Source organism: Petromyzon marinus, unplaced genomic scaffold (genome assembly GCF_048934315.1).
Source record: "Petromyzon marinus isolate PM22_M1 ecotype Great Lakes invasive population unplaced genomic scaffold, UKy_Petmar_22M1.pri1.0 PM_G_Scaffold_9, whole genome shotgun sequence".
Taxonomy (NCBI): Eukaryota; Metazoa; Chordata; class Hyperoartia; order Petromyzontiformes; family Petromyzontidae; genus Petromyzon; species Petromyzon marinus.
The window spans coordinates 3,398,105-3,416,616 of NW_027423046.1; the positions used below are offsets into that span (position 1 = coordinate 3,398,105).

Sequence of the window (18,512 nt, forward strand, 5' to 3'; positions counted from 1 at the left end):
CACTCACCACTACTCACCACTAGTACACTCACCACTCACCACTAGTACACTCACCACTACTCACCACTAGTACACTCACCACTACTCACCACTCACCACTAGTACACTCACCACTACTCACCACTCACCACCAGTCACCACTAGTACACTCACCACTGGTACACTCACCACTGCTCACCACTCACCACTACTCACCACTACTCACCACTAGTACACTCACCACTAGTACACTCACCACTAGTACACTCACCACTCACCACTAGTACACTCACCACTACTCACCACTAGTACACTCACCACTCCCCCACTCCCCCTCCCTCCCCCCCAGGACGAGGGACTTTGTCACCACCATGGCCAACACGGCCTTCCTGTCTCACGCTCCGCGCCCTGTCCCTGATGCTGCCCCTGCTGCTGTCCCTGCTGCTGTCCCTGCTGCCCCTGCTGCTGTCCCTGCTGCTGCTGCCCCTGCTGCTGTTGCTGCCTCTGCTGTCCCTGCTGCTGTACCTGCTGCTGCTGTCCCTGCTGCTGTCCCTGCTGCTGTCCCTACTGCCCCTGCTGTCCCTGCTGCTGCTGTCCCTGCTGTCCCTGCTGCTGCTGTCCCTGCTGCTGCTGTCCCTGCTGCTGCTGTCCCTGCTGCTGCTCCTGCTGCTGCCGCACTGCCGCTTGGCTCCCCGCTGTGCCGCTGGTGGCTCGGCTTCCTGGGCGCTCTCAGACGCTGCTGCTGCTGCACCACCAACACCACCGCCGCTGGCTGTGGTGTTGGTGGTGGTGGGGGTGGTGTTGGTGGTGTTGGTGGGGGTGGTGGTGGTGTTGGTGGTGGTGGTGTTGTCGGTGGTGGTGGAGGTGGTGGTGTTGGTGGTGGTGGTTGGTGGTGGTGGGGGTAGTGGTGGTGTTGGTGGTGGTGGCGTTGGTGGGGGTGGTGGCCGTAGTGTTGGTGGTGGTGGGGGTGGTGTTGGTGGTGGTGGCGGTGGTGGTGGTGGTGGCGGTGGTGTTGGTGGTGGTGGTGTTGTTGTTTGGCCGGATTGAGGGGGCTAAGCGGGCGCGGCACGGGCTAGAGAAGAGATGGAGTGATGTGGTACAGGAGGACGTGGAGCTGAGTGGACTTGCCGATGACTGGTACCAGCGGTGTCAAGATCGGCCTCTGTGGAGGAGGCTCGTGAAGGATGCTACTGAGCAGTTGGAGGCAGTCGCCCTCCAACAACAACGGAGGGCGGAGGAGCGACGCTCACAACAGCGAGCGGAGCGCCGGGTGGCTAAAGCACAGCAGGTTGGCACAGTAGGGGGCACAGGTGGTGCATCAGCCAGTCATCTCAGTCAGTCGACCCGTGGCACCTGGGTCTGCCCCGTGACCTCCTGCCAGCGGGCGTTCGACACTTCACGTGGCCTCAGGGTGCACATAGCCTGGCACAAGCGTCGTGGTGACGTCACCGCCACTTAGTGGCGAATGGCGGTTGTTGTTGTTGTTGGTGGTGGTGGGGGTGGTGTTGGTAGTGGTGGTGTTGGTGGTGGTGGTTGCGGTGGTGGCGGTGGTGGTGGTGGTGGCGTTGGTGGGGGTGGTGGCCGTGGTGTTGGTGGTGGTGGTGTTGGTGGGGGTGGTGTTGGTGGTGGTGGTGTTGGTGGTGGTGGTTGCGGTGGTGGCGGTGGTGGTGGTGGTGGCGTTGGTGGGGGTGGTGGCCGTGGTGTTGGTGGTGGTGCTGGTGGTGTTGGTGGTGGTTGCGAGTAACCCGAGAAGTGGGCGGTGGGGGTGGTGAGGGCGGCTGGGACGCTGCGCTCACTCCTCACGCTGCTCACTGACCGTGAGGACGACGACCAGGTGAGACCACGCACAAGGAAATGTGTCTGTGTGTGTGTAGGTCGACTCAGCCTCAAATGAGTACCTGGAGCGATGTGTAAACATCGCCGCTAGGGAGACAAAGGCGGCCGGGCATGGTGCTGGCCACCCACCCCCTCGTGTGCCGTGCTGGCCTTTAAAGGCGCTCGCTAACAGCACTTGCCCCTACAGTCTGTTAAGGCTATACGGGGTATCTTTGTCTGTGCGCGGCACGGGCTAGAGAAGAGATGGAGTGATGTGGTACAGGAGGACGTGGAGCTGAGTGGACTTGCCGATGACTGGTACCAGCGGTGTCAAGATCGGCCTCTGTGGAGGAGGCTCGTGAAGGACGCTGCTACTGGGCAGTTGGAGGCAGTCACCCTCCAACAACAACGGAGGGCGGAGGAGCGACGCTCACAACAACGAGCGGAACGCCGGGTGGCTAAAGCACAACAGGTTGGCACAGGAGGGGGCACAGGTGGTGCATCAGCCAGTCATCTCAGTCAGTCGACCCGTGGCACCTGGGTCTGTCCCTTGACCTTCTGCCAGCGGGCGTTCGTATTATGAAATAAAAGGCATAATTATCGTATGTAAATATCTTATCTATAAACGTCTCCGCGCGCGTGCGCTTGCGAGGGATTTGCCTCTCGAACCGTGGGGTTGACATCGAAAAAAATGTGCCAGCCAGCACGCCCTAAGCCCCACGGTGGGAATAGGCTCTTCCTTTTTCATGTCCGTCACCTTTAAATTAGTCACAGCGATTTCGTGGGATTTCGCTATATGAATTTATTTACTGCGCGACATTGACCGTACCAACTCACGCCAATTGCTTGGGGGGGGGAAGGGGGCGGTGGACCGCGCCAAGTGTTGTGCGTTCAGTGGAGCTCACACCGGACATTTTATTTCACGTGTTTAACAGAACACCCGGCAGCCGCCTCCCCCCAGGAGGGACCCCGGCGGATCCCAGGACACCCAACAGCCCCCTCCTGCTACGGGGCAAGGGATATTGCGACTGCCCCTACTGGACTATGTCAGTCCTTACAGGTAAGTTGTACACATACCGTCGCTACACATAGCCCATACACGCCCTTCCCTACACTATTATCAAACAAATAAGTTGCCAAATATTACAATGATAATGTTCGTGCACAGATAATAACTCGGGTTCATTGTTTACTATTCCCAAACAAATAAGTTGTCTGATATTACAATAATAATAATGTTTGTGTGCAGATAATAACTCGGGTTCATTGTTTACTATTATGAAACAAAGAAGGTGGCAGATATTACAATCACTTTCTTTGTGTGCAGAAAAATACTTTTTAAATTCTTAGGTTGCTACATGTTTCCTTTTTGAGCTGTGTTTTTATGACGCTGAGACCGTGCACTGCCAGTCTGTGATGTGGCTTGTTGCCTGCTGATTAATTCACGCCAGTGCACCGCCGCTATTATACACACTGCTAATTTAGCTTTTGCCCATTATGAGTGTATGCCAGTCTATAATCTGTTGCCTGCTTCTTTACCTCACTCAGTGTACTGCCAGCCTTTCATGTCGACTGTATCCTGATTTTTCAGCTGCTGCCCATATTGCCAGCTTTTTATGTCGACTGTAGCTATGCTTATGTCATTGAGTCGACATACTGCCACTCTATAATCTAGACTGTAGCCTGCTTCTCAACTTACCTGTGCATACTGATGCTCATTCATGTACACTTATTTCAGCTGATTTCTTCTATGCATTTCTACTATTTCGATTGCTCACGTCACACTATTTGCTGATACGTAGTACTGCGATGCTCATAGCTGTGCCATCATCGGGGATTGCTGTGCACGTCGATGTGTGTGTGTGATTTGATGTGGGGAGCGATAGTGTAGCGGTTAGCGCACTGCGCTATGAACCTGGCGACCTGGGTTCGATTCCCGCTCACAGCCAACACCAGTGACGATTATCTGAACCGGTCCCGGGCCTCCCCTAGGTCGACTCAGCCTCTAAATGAGTACCTGGTGCGGTGTGTAAACATCGGCACTAGGGAGACAAAGGCGGTCGGGCGTGGTGCTGGCCACTCACCCCCTGGTGTACCGTTCCGGCCTTCATAGGTGCTCGCTAACAGCACTTGCCCCTACAGTCTGTTAAGGCTATATGGGGGATCTTTGTTTGTGATTTGATGTGTGTGTTTGAGTCCATACGTGTGTGCGTGTAGGACCATGCGTGTGTCTGTCTTTTTCTAACGGACAACCCCCGATGTGTGTGTGTGTAGGTCGATGTGTGTGTGTGTGTGTCAGTCCAAGGGTGCGTGTCAGTCCATGTGTGTGTATCAGTCGATGTGTGTGTGTGTAGGTCGATGTGTGTGTGTGTGTCAGTCCAAGGGTGCGTGTCAGTCCATGTGTGTGCATCAGTCGCTGTGTGTGTGTGTAGGTCGATGTGTTTGTGTGTGTGTGTCAGTCCAAGGGTGCGTGTCAGTCCATGTGTGCGTGTCAGTCGCTGTGTGTGTGTTAGTCGATGTGTTTGTGTGTGTGTTAGTCAATGTGTGTGCATGGCTCCATGTCAGTGTGTAAGTCAATGTGCGTTTGTGTGTCTATGTGTGTCAGTCGATGTGTGTGTGTACGTCCATGTGTATGTGTGTCAGTCCATGTCTCTATGTTAGTCCACATGTGTGTGTGTAAGTCCATACATGTGTGTGTGTGTAAGTCCATGTGTGTGAGTTGATATGTGTGTGTAACTCCATGTGTGTGTATCTAAATTAGAGTCCATATGTGTGTGGGGCAATGTGTGTGTCAGTCTATTTATGTGTGTGCGAGTCTATGTGTGTGTGTGTAAGTCAATGTGTGTGCGTGGGTCCATGTGTGTGTATATATACGTCCGTGTGTGTGTGTGTCTTACTCGATATGTGTGTGTGTGTAATGACGTGTTTTTACGTCAATGTGTGTGTGAGTTCACCTTTGTCTGTGTGTGAATCGATGTGTGTGTGAGTCGCTGTATGTGTGTAACTCCATGTGGGTGTATCTAAAGTGGATGTCTATGTGTGTGTAAGTTCATATGTGTGTGTGTGTAAGTCGATGTCTGTCTGTGTGAGTCTATATGTGTATGTGTGTGCGCGTGTAAGTCGATGTGTTTCTACGTGTGTGGGTCGATGTCTGTGTGTAAGTTGATGTGTGAGTCTATCTTTTTCGCCCGGGCAACGCCGGGTACTTACCGCTAGTAAAATAATAAAATATAAAACAATACAATTGTAGTTTTATAAAACAATACAATTTTATTGTTTTATAAAATTGTATTCTATGCTAATTCCTTTGTCAAAGGGTACCTCTGCGGATGTGTATACTTTAACTTAGCTATTTCAATGAGCCATTTCAATGCTAAATTATATGCTAATTCCTTTGTCAAGGCGCTTTGTGTTTTTCTTCTCACACAGCTTAAAGGTCGTGATCTGAGCGTGGCTTCTCACACTCCAGCGCTGTCCTCCAGACAGTCTCGTCCCTTCACCTGATGAAGGCCGCTTGTGTTGTGGCCGAAACGTCGTGATTTTTTGTTATTTTATTTTCACCTACGTGACTTTACCCAATAGAACCAAAGAGTATATTTTATACTTTTTGCATTGTTTACAGTCTGGAAGCTACCCACATGGCAAATTTCAAGTTTGTTGCATGTCGGGAAGTATGCTAAACATTTCGAACAGACACACATATTCACAAATTTCGCTTTTATATATACAGACGAAGGGGTGGGTGACAGCACCACGCCCGGCCGCCTTTGTGTCCCCAGTGGCGATGTTCACACACCACAGCAATTACTCGTTTGAGGCTGAGTCGATCTAGGGGAGGCCCAGGAGCGGTTGAAATAATCGTCACCGGTGGTGGCCGTGAGCGGAAATTGAACTCGGGTTGCCGGGTTCGTAGCGCAGTGCGCTAACCACTACACTACAATGCGTTAAGCTTCCACATGCGTGGGTCACGTGACAGATTTGACGTCACAGCTCACTTGCCGTGCAAAAAAAATGCATTATTGAGCTCCCCCCCTCCTCCCCCCAGAAAAAAACACAAAAGTGTATTTTAATATTTTTTGCGTGGTGTACAGTCTGGAAAGTACCCACATGGCAAATTTCAAGTTTGTTGCATGTCGGGAAGTACGCTAAACATTTTGAATAGACACACATAATCACAACTTTGCCTTTTACATATGTATGGAGATAATTTCGGCCAGGGCTGCTCTGTGTCAGCGACTCTGAAAAATCTGCTGACACCCGGCACACCACGTCCAGCGTGTACCTTTCGCTATCGCCGTGGCTACCGGGGCTGTGCTGCCCACTCCACTCCGCACCAGCGACCCGGAAAATATTCAGTGACAGATTAAGCCCTGATTATTATTCACACAATTACACATCCAGTGGAATTTGAACACGTGATTTCGTGCTTACGGGACAAGGTGTTTACTCGGTGGGCCATAGCTGCAGCTCCCCAATGCTGCATAAACCCACGGTTCTTGTTATAATTCCAGTTACAGTAATGCTACTTTATCAGGCACTGGCTGTATTTCCACTGAAATACACAAGGATAATTCTCTGTTATTACGAATCTTATATCTGACATGTTTAAGTGGTGCTTTTCTGTTCGGTGAAATGTGTTGCTATTAAATGTGATGCGAGCAAAGAGACTTGTTTATTGATGTCTGCTTCACAGTCGGATGCTAAAGATCTCGGAGATGTAATTTAAATCAGTAGTATGCCACGTGTGTCGGCACAATTCTGTAAATACGACAACTACTGTGGGCTGTCCGTGAAGCGTAGCGCCTCCAGGGTGTAGCCTCGTGTGTACGCTGAGCTTGTTTCGCACCGTACGTAGCCAACCGTGCTCATCGGAGGCGCCTTGCGCTGCACGAATGGAGCGGACGCCAACGTGCACTTGCAAAACCCAAAAGCTTTTTGATTGCCCTCGTTTTGTCCGTTGAAGACGATGCAAGCCGCGCCGCAGGACGATGGCAGCGAGCACGAGAAGCCGTGCCTCAGCGAGTCCCGCGCGGCGGAGCTGGTGGAGCGCCTCTACGGGGTGAGCGTGGCGGGGGTGAGCCCGCTGGCGAGCTACGTCGACCAGAACTACCGTGTGCTGGCGCGCGACGGTCGCCAGTTCGTGCTCAAGGTCACCAACACGCGGGACAGCCAGCGGCCGCAGATGCTCGAGGTGCAGATGGCCATGATGAGTTTCCTGCGGGAGAGGGGCTTCCCCATGCAGGAGGTGGTGGACAACGTCAGCGGGAAGATCATGTCGCTCGAGAACATCGGTGAGCTGCGCCCGCGTGGGTCCCGGGAGCAGAGACATTGGAGAAGAGATGTACGTAATACTAAATCTTGTTCTACTTGATGTGCGTCTCCATCTCCCTTTGTCTCCCCCTACATGCTAAGGCCTCGGCACAGAGACCCTATCTCTCTGTCCTCCGTACGTTGTGTCTCTCTTTGTGTCTCTGTGTGAACTCCCTTCTACTTAGGTGTCTGTATATATATCTGCGGTTCTGTGTTTCCTCTCTCTTAAATTTAGCTCTTCTATGCCTGATGATGATTGCTTGCGTTGCAATCGAAACGTCGTATGCTATTATGTAATTTTATTATTATTTCTTATTTCTACGTGACTTTACCGAAAAAACCAAAGAGTCATTCCTGCAGTCACGAAAGTGACAAATCAAGTTTAATAGATGTACAGTGCAGTACAATTTATTTTGCTGCAACTGAACTCTGGCCCCCACAACATAGCACCACGCAGCAGCCTGTGATGCCTGTTTAATGCACGATTGTAACCCATAGAAGCCCTAATCCAGGCTCAACCTGCTTAGCTTTCAGATCTTATGATAGGGCACATTCCAGGTGATTTAGTCATAGGCTGATAGTAATCATACGAACACAGCATTGGTTTATACTTGCAAAGACAACGATCAATATCCGAGCATGAGGCGGTGGTATAATACTGGGTCTCACTCCACTGACGATAAGTGATGTAAAAGGATCGTACTTTTTAGTTTTTGTGAGGTTGGTGGATGTAACGCACTGCTTGTTGGTACTGGCCCAAGGTCCACATTGTGATATTTTGTAAATTCTTCATATATATATAAAAAAAAACAATGTTTGGTGTGTGGGATGAAACTGGAATGACTGCTCACAGCAAAGCCACACGGACGAGACGATAACATCTGTGGTGAGAGATCAGAAGCACACTTGCTGTTTTCTCATCTACTGACCTGCAAGTTGGTAGATATAATGTTTGTACAGTTCACCGACGCCGCCATTCGCCAACTGCACAGTGTGTTCCACCTCCCCACACCTCCGATGAGCACGGTTGGCTACGTACGTATGGTGCGAAAGAATTTCAACATACTTACAAAACCTAAATCGTAATTTTTGTTTCTGCTTATCTTCCCACGAGACCCTGAGAAGCAAACGTCAAACTCTTTGCATCGAGTTCCGGATTGGCTGACAAGGGGAACACGTCAAACCAAAACCATGTATTACATGAACAAGCATAGACGGGAAAGATATGTCACAAGTGATATATTGTAGAGATATGAGAGAGATTTATTCATGATAAAGGTTTTTGGGTGAGATAACGTTATTTATAAATGTGTCATAACCCTCCACCACCCGACACAGCCAAACAGTAAAAAATGTGTCACGTTGACAACACATAAAATAGTTCACTACTTTAGCCCACCGGTGTGATGAAGAGTGAATCCACAACATTTACAATATTTGAATACGACGTTTCGCTGGTAATTACATCCAGCATCATCGGGCAATTCGCCAGAATGGTGAAGCCCTCACTTGCTCCCGGTCTTAAATAGAGCAGCAGGGTGATGTCATCATTTAACTCATTCAGAGAGAGATTTAATCAGAAATATGATATTTATATGGAAGAGATAGGAGAAAGATCTATCCGCAAGAGGAGAGATTTAGAGAAATGCAAACATGTCGATACAGAGCTTATCTCTCCCCCACACCCACTCCGGCCTCCTGCATCGCATCACTTCTATTAATATTATTATTGTAATCATCATCGTTACACTTGTTTTCACAGCAGAGCCTCACTGAGTATCGGGAGGGTCTTGTCAAACTTTTCAGTTGGGGGGAGGGCGCGGGGGCGACGGTTGTCGTGTGTAATTTCAAGTGAGTATTGCTGACTGAGACATGTACTTAATTAGTTCTTGTAAGGCGTGGCGGGATAGTTGTCCTGTAGACCAGAATGAATTAATTTTGGTGGTTCGGGCTTGGCCCACGGGCTGTAGTTGGGACAACACTGGGCTGCTAAACATTTGTAAAGCAAAGTGCTTCATAGCTCATCGGATTCCTCCAGTAAAAGTACATATTCTGATTATAATGCCTGGGCTAGCAGCGCTCTTTTAAACCCAGGCTCGGGGTTCATCGCATGAGCTGACATCGCCGCCCAACGCCGTGTTTGGAATGCGAAGATCACGGAATGCCGCTGACCCTTATATTTACGTGATGGAACGAGCGATAAAAGTCGCCTCCTGATGCAGATGGGGCCCCCATTCACCCTGCTCCTAAGTAATTTGCTCAAGCTGAACCCAGGGAATTCAGCTAGACTCGTGGTGCTGACGTATCCATTCTGGCCCGAACCTGGGCGAATTGCCCCCGGTTCTGGCCAGCGTGCGCTAAGGCGTGAGGGTTGCGTGCCACGTTGCAACTTTGGCGGATGCCTTACGCATGGGTGTGGTGAGGTATTATTCCTCTCAAATGCTTTATTTAGCTACAGCGGTTTAGACAACAAGGCCATATAGGAATGCGAATTTCGGAATGCGTTCTTGTTATTAATTTCTGCGTTAATAGTATCGTGAAAGAAAGTCATGAGGAAAAAATCACTCCAATTTACTATTGTTGGGGGGGGGGGAACAGAAATACTCGATTCAAGTTGCTTGAGAGATTGGCGTTTTAAAGACTACACGAATTTTATGTGCGTTATATATGGGACTTAGCACGTTCATTATTGTTATTAACCATTTAATGCTGAGCAGCAAATTGTCGCTTAATTTCCTAAAAAAAGAATAGTAGCCTTGGCTATCAGTTGAGCAATTCATCAGAGACCCTGTGTAGTATAGCACGTGGGTAATGAACACAGGGCGCAAAGTGGTGAGTTGACACTTTGGCCAGACCTTGAAGGTTCCGATATCAGCTTCCAAACAGCTTTTTATGTTCCAGCAAAAGGAAGCGACGGTGAGATTTCACTAACCGTGGTGACCTCTTGACCTCGGTGGCGACTCCTGCTGTGAATTCTCAGACTGCGGCGAAGGAGAGAAGGAGTTCAACGTGCGGCTGCTCACGTACCTGCCCGGCGTGCCGCTGTCCAGGGTGCTGGCGGATGGCAGCCTGTACTACCAGGTGGGCAAGCTGGCAGCGAGCATCCACCAAGCCCTGCAGCAGGTACGAGCGCACGAGCGCCTCTTGACAGGTGACGTGAGACTGCAGGGATTCATATTCTTGTTGCTTTCGGTAAAGTCACCACGTAGAAGGGAAACAATAAAATAATAAAAAATATAAAACAATAACATTCTCACGACGTTTCGACTGCAACACAAGCAATCATCATGAGGTGTGAAAACCACAACAAGGAAATAAAAAAAAAATTCTTGTTGTGGTTTTCACACCTGATGATGATTGCTTGTGTTGCAGTCGAAACGTCGTGAAAATTCTATTGTTTTATATTTTTATTATTTTATTGTTTCCCTTCTACGTGACTTTACCGAAAGAAACAAGAATATGAGAATATTCGACAAAGTAAAGAGGCAAAAAATAAATAACTCGCAAATTACTTCATTGGGAAATGCGGAGCGATAGTTTCCCCAACCCCTTACTGCGACAATCTTAAAAAAAAAGTCTTGAGTCTCGGCGAGCCTTTTCTCTCGGTAAGCAAGTGTAATGTGACGTAACGAGCCCACTCGCTCAGAACGTACGCAGCTGTTCATAATTAGCAATGTGAGAGTCCTTTCAAGTGATCGAATGGCTGGTTTTCAAGCAACGTATTTTTGTTTCCCCCCCCCCCAAATTTTATTCCAAGCGTCGGGGTGGAGCGGTGGCGCAGTTGTGCGCACACTGCGCTACGAACCCGGCCACCTGAGTTTTATTTCCGGCCACGCCTAACATTCGTGGCAAGTGATATCTGAACCAGTCCTGCCCACCCCCCCTTGTCCTCTATCCTTCACCAACCTACACTGACCAGTTTGGCGAAGTATGGTCAAACACCCTACATGACCAACACTGAATACGGCAGTGCCTTGATAAGGGCTGTATGAGTTGTGCTAATTGGTGCCATGTCATGAGATGGAAAAAAACATCTCATTCTGTGCATCACCTCTGGTTAGAGAATGGCCCGCAGAAGGTGATCTCACAAAACTACTTCTCAGATCCATTCAAGTGTCCTGTTACTCACAAATACCAATCAAACATTTGCCAGCCGCACGCAGGACTTGGGCAGCCCCACCCTCAGCTGCATAATAAGTCTAGATTTTTAGCTTTCGTGACTGCAAGGATTCATACTCTTTGGTTTTTTCGGTAAAGTCACGTAGGTAAAACTATAAAATGATAGAATTTTTAAAAATGTAGTTGTTTTTTCATTTATTCTTTTATTTTATAGTTTTACCTACGTGACTTTACCGGAAAAAAAAACAAAGAGAAAATAATAAGTCAAGGAGAACATCTTTTTTGAAACGAAGACTATCCTTTGCTAGCTTGACGTTTTGCTGCCTTTAACTTACATGTGTACTCAACTGGCCAATGCGATGTTAATCTCGTATTGCATTTTTTGTCATCTTACCGCCTTCGTTTTTAAACATCTGCATAGTTTGAGCACCCGTTCCTGCACTCCCTGCAACTAGACGATTTCATCTGGAACCTGTCAAACACCCACCTGCTCGAGCCCTACCTCTTCACTCTGGACGGCGACCCCAACCAGGGTCTGGTCAGGGAGGTCATCGCCAAGTTCCGCGAGGAGATCCAACCCAACCTGCACAAGTTTACCAGATGTACGCTCGCCTCGCAGCTTCACCCGGGACGTAGCTCCATGCCTCAGGGGGCGAGGGGCGCTTCAGGCCACCGACGAGGCCTTGAAGCCACGACGGGTGCCGCGTACGTGTGTACGTTGAACTTCTTTCGCACCGTACATAGCCAACCGTGCTAATCGGAGGTGCGGGGGAAGGACAACAAACTAAACACAAAAAATCAGTTCAAAAATAAATTAGTGTTCAATCTAGGTTTAAAAGTGCATAGCTCCAGTGCTTCCTAATATCGGAAAGAAGAGCTTTTCAGACGGCCGCAGAAGTGCATCTGAAAGCGCGCGATGCGGTGACCGTCTTTGTTTGTTCGATGGTTAGCCAAAAGCCGCTGCGAGGATCACCCGAATTCGCGTGATGGTTTATGCTGCTTGACGAGATCAGCAAGGTATTGTGATTCATTTGTGGCAAGCATTTTCTTTGCAATGTGCTTTACGTGATTACTTTTACCCAGCATACACAGATGCATTACAAGGCATGCATGTAATGGGGGACACTCGCACAGACACTGATCACAGGTGAAATCAAATGACAGGGTTATTACATTCAGACGCTACTGTATATAAATCATAATTGTAATTTCTACCAAATCATTTTTCAATGGATGCTAAATCGTGTTCAACAGTTTTTGTTACACATATCCTCATAATAATAATAATGTACAGCCCTTTGTCAATGCACTATCTGGACGAAGGCATTCCCAGGCTGTGTAGGGTCATGGGGGTTGTTTTGCCTCCTTCACCATGCTGGTCGGTGAGGAGGTAGGTAGGATCCCAGGACTGGTTCAGATATCAGTGATGTTCTCCATGGCCGGGAATCAAGGGCTCGTGATGCGGTGTGCATACCACTACACACCGCTCCATATCTTGCCCCCGTGCAGGGTTGTACGACGCTGGTGGGTTATTGTAATTCTGTGCCTTTGAAGGCAGGAGAAGAAGTCGGTGATTCACTGAGACTCTGCGGGGGCCGTTCTTAGACTCGCACACGCGGCTTGCGCAACACCAATCGTGCGGCCGGAATAAAAACGGCACGGGCACGAACGATGACGACGGCGACGAGGGGAGGACGGTCAACAATAAAAGACAACGGACGAAATCAAATTCGACGTTTCCCCCTCGCCGCAGGCATAATCCACGGTGACTTCAATGACGACAACATCCTGGTGCAGGAGGTGGCCGCGGGAAGCGAGCAGCAGCAGCAGCAGGGGCCCAAGTCGGCGGAGGGAGCGCCGCGGCACCGCGTCTCCGGCATTGTGGACCTCAACTCGATGATGTTCGGCTACCACGTGTACGACCTGGCCATGGCCATCATGTACATGATGGTGGAGAGCGGAGAGGCGATGGAGGCCGGGGGTCACGTCCTGGCCGCTACGAGAGCGTGCAGGCCCTCACCGAGGACGAGAGGAGGGCCGTTTACTTCCTGGTGGCGTGCAGGTGAGAGCGGAGGTGGGGAGGGGGGCCGGGGCAGGTCGGGTCGGGTCTGCCCGGATCGCCGTTGGCCGCATCGGGAAACGTTGGCTTCAAAAACCTGTGGCGGTTGCGTAACGAGAATTAATCCAGGTCTGGCGAGAATCCGATAAACTCGATGATTGTGCGGCAAAAAAAAAAAAACACGTGCTTTATTATTTATTTAAAGCTCTTCATCAGACCAATGATGAATGAAGGTCTTGCCAATGCCATGTCGATCGTCGCGGTGGTTGACCATACTTCACCATGCTGGTTAATGTGTATTGGTGAACGGGGGGGATCAGTAACAGTTTAGACATAATAATGCTGATTACCATGATGTTGCTAACAGCACTTCTACGGATGCTGCTGATGACGGTGATGATGATTATAGAAAAGACACTCATAGCAATGTTGTTTACGATCATGTTGCTGATCACGCTGCTGCTGCTGCTGCTGGAGACGAGGAAGATGAAGACGGCGACTTTCCTTCTGCTGGCACTTCTGCTGCTGACCACGAGACTTGATCCAACTATGGCTGCGATTCCTGGACGCTAAAATCCCAGCCGATCAACAAGTCGGCAGCAAAAACCCTCTTGAATAACAAACGATATTAACCGTCACGACAGCAACGGCGACAACAACAACATGGTCTACTTTTCCCCGCAGGTTCTGCCAGTCGCTGGTCATGGCCCGCTACACGATCCTGCGATACCCGCAGAACGCCGACTACCTGCTGATAACGGCGCGCACCGGCTGGGTGAAGCTACGCGAGCTCTGGACCAGGGGCCTGGAGGACATGCAGAGGCTGTGGTCCGATGTTGCGGCACGGTACAGAAACTAGAACCGCGGTGGAGATCGAGACGGACGGCGAGGAGAGAGAAGGGGGAGTTTGGGGTGGGGGGGGGCCCACCGTGAGACACGTCCTCCCACTCGCCCCACCGGTACCTCCCGAGGCTTCGCAAGGAACCGGTTTCAACTTGAACGTGGCGCCGTTGGTTTTGGACACGTGCGATCTTTGAATACGGAATCTGAAAAATGTGAATTGCTCATGCCAGGCACTTAATGCATAGGGGAGGTTTTTCGTGGCTTCAGGTTAGGAACGTATTGTTGCTGCATCCAGCGCTGTTGACAAAACGGCGTTCACATGCGCATCCGTGGGTGATAATAATAATAATAGTACTGTCAGAATATTTGTTTCCCGTTCATTTACTCAGGAAATCCTGACTGTTTCTGAGATTTTGTATTCATGAAGTTCCAGCGTTCAGATGTTCGACCAATTCCTTTGTAGCTTGTTTGGCTCGTGAGAGGAAACCGGAGTAACTCGGAGATTACCTGTGCATACGAAAGGTGGTGGGGGGGGGGTAACACTCGACAACTGCATAGATGTTTTATATTTTTATTATTTTATTGTTTCCCTGCTACGTGACTTTACCGAAAGAACCAAGAATATAAAAAGCGTCACCGTACACCGACATCTGTTGGCCAACTTGCAGCGCAAGGCCTAAAACGTCTGCTTTTCCCAGACAGTCTTCAAATTAAGCACTCAACCCAGGCTCTTCCCCGGTTGAGCTTCAAAGATCTGACGAGATTTGGTGCATTCTGGGTTAATTTTGTTATTTTGTGAGTTGCAGTTGCATTCAGATATTTTTTTAATCTAAACTACAGTTGACCTTAGAACCCTCAGACATGGGCGTGGGGAGTCCTGGCCTCGTGAAAGATCAGTCGACTTTCTTGCGTTGCCATGACCTTCCACTCGGCGGACTTTGGGAACGGTAGTGGGGTGGGGGTGGTGGGTGTTTGATGATTTTGCTGTAAAGGTTTCCTCTACAAAAGTGGGACACTCCTGGGTTTTGCCACCAAGTACTAAGTCATGTTTTGCAGAGGGGTCAAATACTTATTTCCCTCATTAAAATGCAAATCAATTTATGAAATTTTTGACATGCGTTTTTCTGGATTTTTGTTGTTGTTATTCTGTCTCTCACTGTTCAAATAAACCTACCATGAAAATTATAGACTGATCATTTCTTTGTCAGTGGGCAAACGTACAAAATCAGCAGGGGATCAAATACTTTTTTCCCTCACTGTAAGTTCGATTACAGGGAATGACTATAACATGAATTGAAAGTGATATCTGGACCCCTTCAAACAAACCGCATTGACCAGTGTGGTGCAGTATGGTCAAGTAACCCATATAATATGGGGAAAGGCATCATCCAGCAGTGGATTGATCTGAGGCTGTGAAAATTGGCTAAGCCTCAAACGCAGATGCACCACGTATACACTGCCGCCTCCTGTCTTATGCCATTACCGACGAGAATGTTGCCCTCTCATACTAAATTAAAACTTTTTTATTTTACCAGGGCCCACTGAGCTGTAAAGCTCTTTTTTTTAGAAGCGACCTGGCCACAAATGATAGCTCAACGAAGTGGCTTATCGTGTGAAAATTTCTAGCAGCTAAATACTCCAAACACATGCTTCTGAATTGGGAGGGAAAAACCGGAGGACTCGGAGAAAAAGCCACACGATCAAGGGGAGAACATCCAAATATACAGCAGCAGGCATCAGTCGAGATCGAACCAATGACCTCCTGTATACCAGGCGAGGTAGTTAACATCTGGCCACTGTGCTTGCAGCCCATCTTACCCGAGTGAATGTGAGCTTGCATTCTGTGCTCTGGTAACCCGTAATTGTACACAAGCGAGAGTGAGAAAGTACACCGCCAGTTTTTCAGGTCGCCCTATCCGATGAGAGCGATCAAACACAATGTGCGATTCTCAGAGACAGCAATAATATAATCCCATTCCTCTAGAATTACTGTCAGCTGTGCCCCTATGATAGGAAAGGTTATGCCACTCTTCAGAGGTATGGGGTGCTCTCCTTTCCTTCTCACCTCATCTATGCCAACCGTGTCACGATGTATTTATTTCAATTGTGCCTCTCGTTCGCCAGTCTGATTCTTCAGCTTGTGTACGTCTTGTATCGAGTAGGTGGTGTGGCCAACACCACGCCAAAGGGGTCGTCCATAAATGACGTCACGCACCTGGGGGGGGGGGGGTCAGACATTTGTGACGATGCGTGACGAGGGGGGGGGGGTGAGAAATGTGACGTCACATCAAAATGCGCAACTTTAAATAAATATAGACAACACGCTCCACTTAATTAAATAGACTTGTTAATAAATGTTTTCTCCTACAACATCAGAGTGCAGCGGCACAATAAATACGCACTACAATGACAATAGTTTAAAGCGATTTGAAGCATGTTTTATCTTTTTTTTTGGGGGGGGTCAGACATTTGTGACAATGACGAGGGGGGGGTCAAAAATCGTCCAAAATCGCGTGACGTCATTTATGGACGGCCCCAAAGCCGCTTTTGTCGCCCCAATGCTGACGTAATCCACAGCACACCAGGTACTCATTTAAGTCTGAGCCGACATAATTGAGGCCCAGGAAGTCACCGTTGTGACCACATACACACGCACGAACATTCGCCAATGCGTCATCATCGCCACTCCGATCACGTAGCGGCCGACGACAACGACGACGACGACGATGTCTGGGGCCGCTCTACCCGATGCAAGGATTCTGCCGACGGCTAAAGGCTCCTCCTCCCGTGCGCCTCTGGCGATGCCCCCCGAACAGCGCTGTGCCGAGATGGCTGCGTCAACGGCGGGCGCTGCGCGGCTCCCTGGCGTGTGCACCTGCAGGGACGGCTACTCGGGGCTTCGTTGCCACAAGCGTACGGCCACCATCTGCTGCTGCTGCTGCCGCCTCTCAAATCCCCGCCGTCAACTCTTCGTAGAGAGAGATTGGGGGGGGGGGGGGGGGGTATCCGATCGGGATTTCCTTGGCATTTTTCCATCCAGTCCTCTGCATTCTCAAACTGAAGTTTGTGGGCCAGTCTTCCACGGTCCATTCGCATCTCCCATTAGTCGCCATTGAAGTGTAAATTGGACCGTATCGCTGCATTGTATTGCAGGCTGCTGATTTTGTGGGAAGTGAAAAGTGGGCCGCAGAAAGGTGTATCTACTGGCTTTACGAAACACCTGTTGTAGCCTATAGTTACCTGTGTACTAGAGGACATCGAAAGAACGGGTCAACTCCTTGGTAGGTCGGTAAGCTGTACAATGTGGTTATTTATATAAGCATCGTGTCTATCTGTTGATTTGAGAGCTGGAATCGAGACATTCTTCCATATAAGCTGGTATGCTTGATTTGTCACATCGTGTTCCCTGAGATATCACAAATAGTGGCATCAAATGACTGCATCTAACAGAGAAATCCATGTTTAGAAGTCTGTCTCCTTCCTGTTTTATTTCCTCGTAATGATGAATATTTCAAATTTTCAGATTCAGGTTAATGTATCAAGATGCGTTAAAATTGTGGGGAAGATATGTGACCGTTAGTCATTATACCCTGGTCAATGCAGGTTGGTGAGGAAACTCACCCGACGTGGATAACCACACACCACTTGCACTCAGATGACCCCAACCACTCGGGACTCAAGCAGGTACACGGATAGCACCGGGAGGTCTTCATCCAGCTGTGGATTGATCGTGGTCAATGATGACATTCAATGTTTAAGGTGTAGTAGCGGTGCAATTGTTAGCGCAATGCACTATGAACCCAGCAGCGACTCAAGTTACTGATCACGGATGACATCAGTAGCGAGTGATATCTGAACTAATTCTGGGCACCTACCTGTCCTTCACCAATCCACACTGACCAATGTGGTGAATGATGGTCAAACAACCCCCATGGCAGAAACATCGTGGTGGAGGAATTTATCCAGCAGTGGATCGACAAAGGTCTTCACATTTAAATAAAATGTTTAGTGCCAAGCGATTGGACTACACATTATAATTCTAGATTTAAAGCTTTCGTGACTGCTAGGATCCATACTCTTTGGTTCTATTGGGTAAAGTCAGCGCTGTCCTCCAGACAGTCTTGTCCCTTCACCTGATTAAACCGCTTGTGTTGTGGCCGAAACGTAGTGATTTTTTGTTATGTTATTTTCACCTATGTGACTTTACCCAATAGAACCAAAGAGTACTACACATTTTACCCAGCAGAATGGCGGTGATTATCGCACGCGCAAAACGAAATCGTCTCGCAAGTTCACAGTGTCACATTGTGCGTCTTCATTCTTTGTGCCGTCTGCCTTTTGCTCAGGCCAAGCGCGACATCCCGTGTAGTCACGTCGCTGTCACTGA

At 49.1% G+C, this 18,512-nt stretch overlaps 1 protein-coding gene across 1 annotated transcript; it reads left to right on the forward strand.

Moving 5' to 3' along the window:
• The first annotated feature begins 1,654 nt into the window (after window positions 1-1,654).
• On the forward strand, window positions 1,655-15,310 carry LOC142921802 (hydroxylysine kinase-like). Its single transcript, XM_076063135.1, has 8 exons — window positions 1,655-1,813; window positions 2,120-2,266; window positions 2,730-2,854; window positions 6,758-7,085; window positions 10,085-10,227; window positions 11,645-11,825; window positions 12,977-13,285; window positions 13,967-15,310. Exons 4-8 carry the CDS (start codon window positions 6,761-6,763, stop codon window positions 14,035-14,037), a joined length of 1,029 nt encoding a protein of 342 aa, XP_075919250.1. The 5' UTR covers window positions 1,655-1,813; window positions 2,120-2,266; window positions 2,730-2,854; window positions 6,758-6,760; the 3' UTR covers window positions 14,038-15,310.
• The last annotated feature ends 3,202 nt before the right edge of the window (window positions 15,311-18,512 follow it).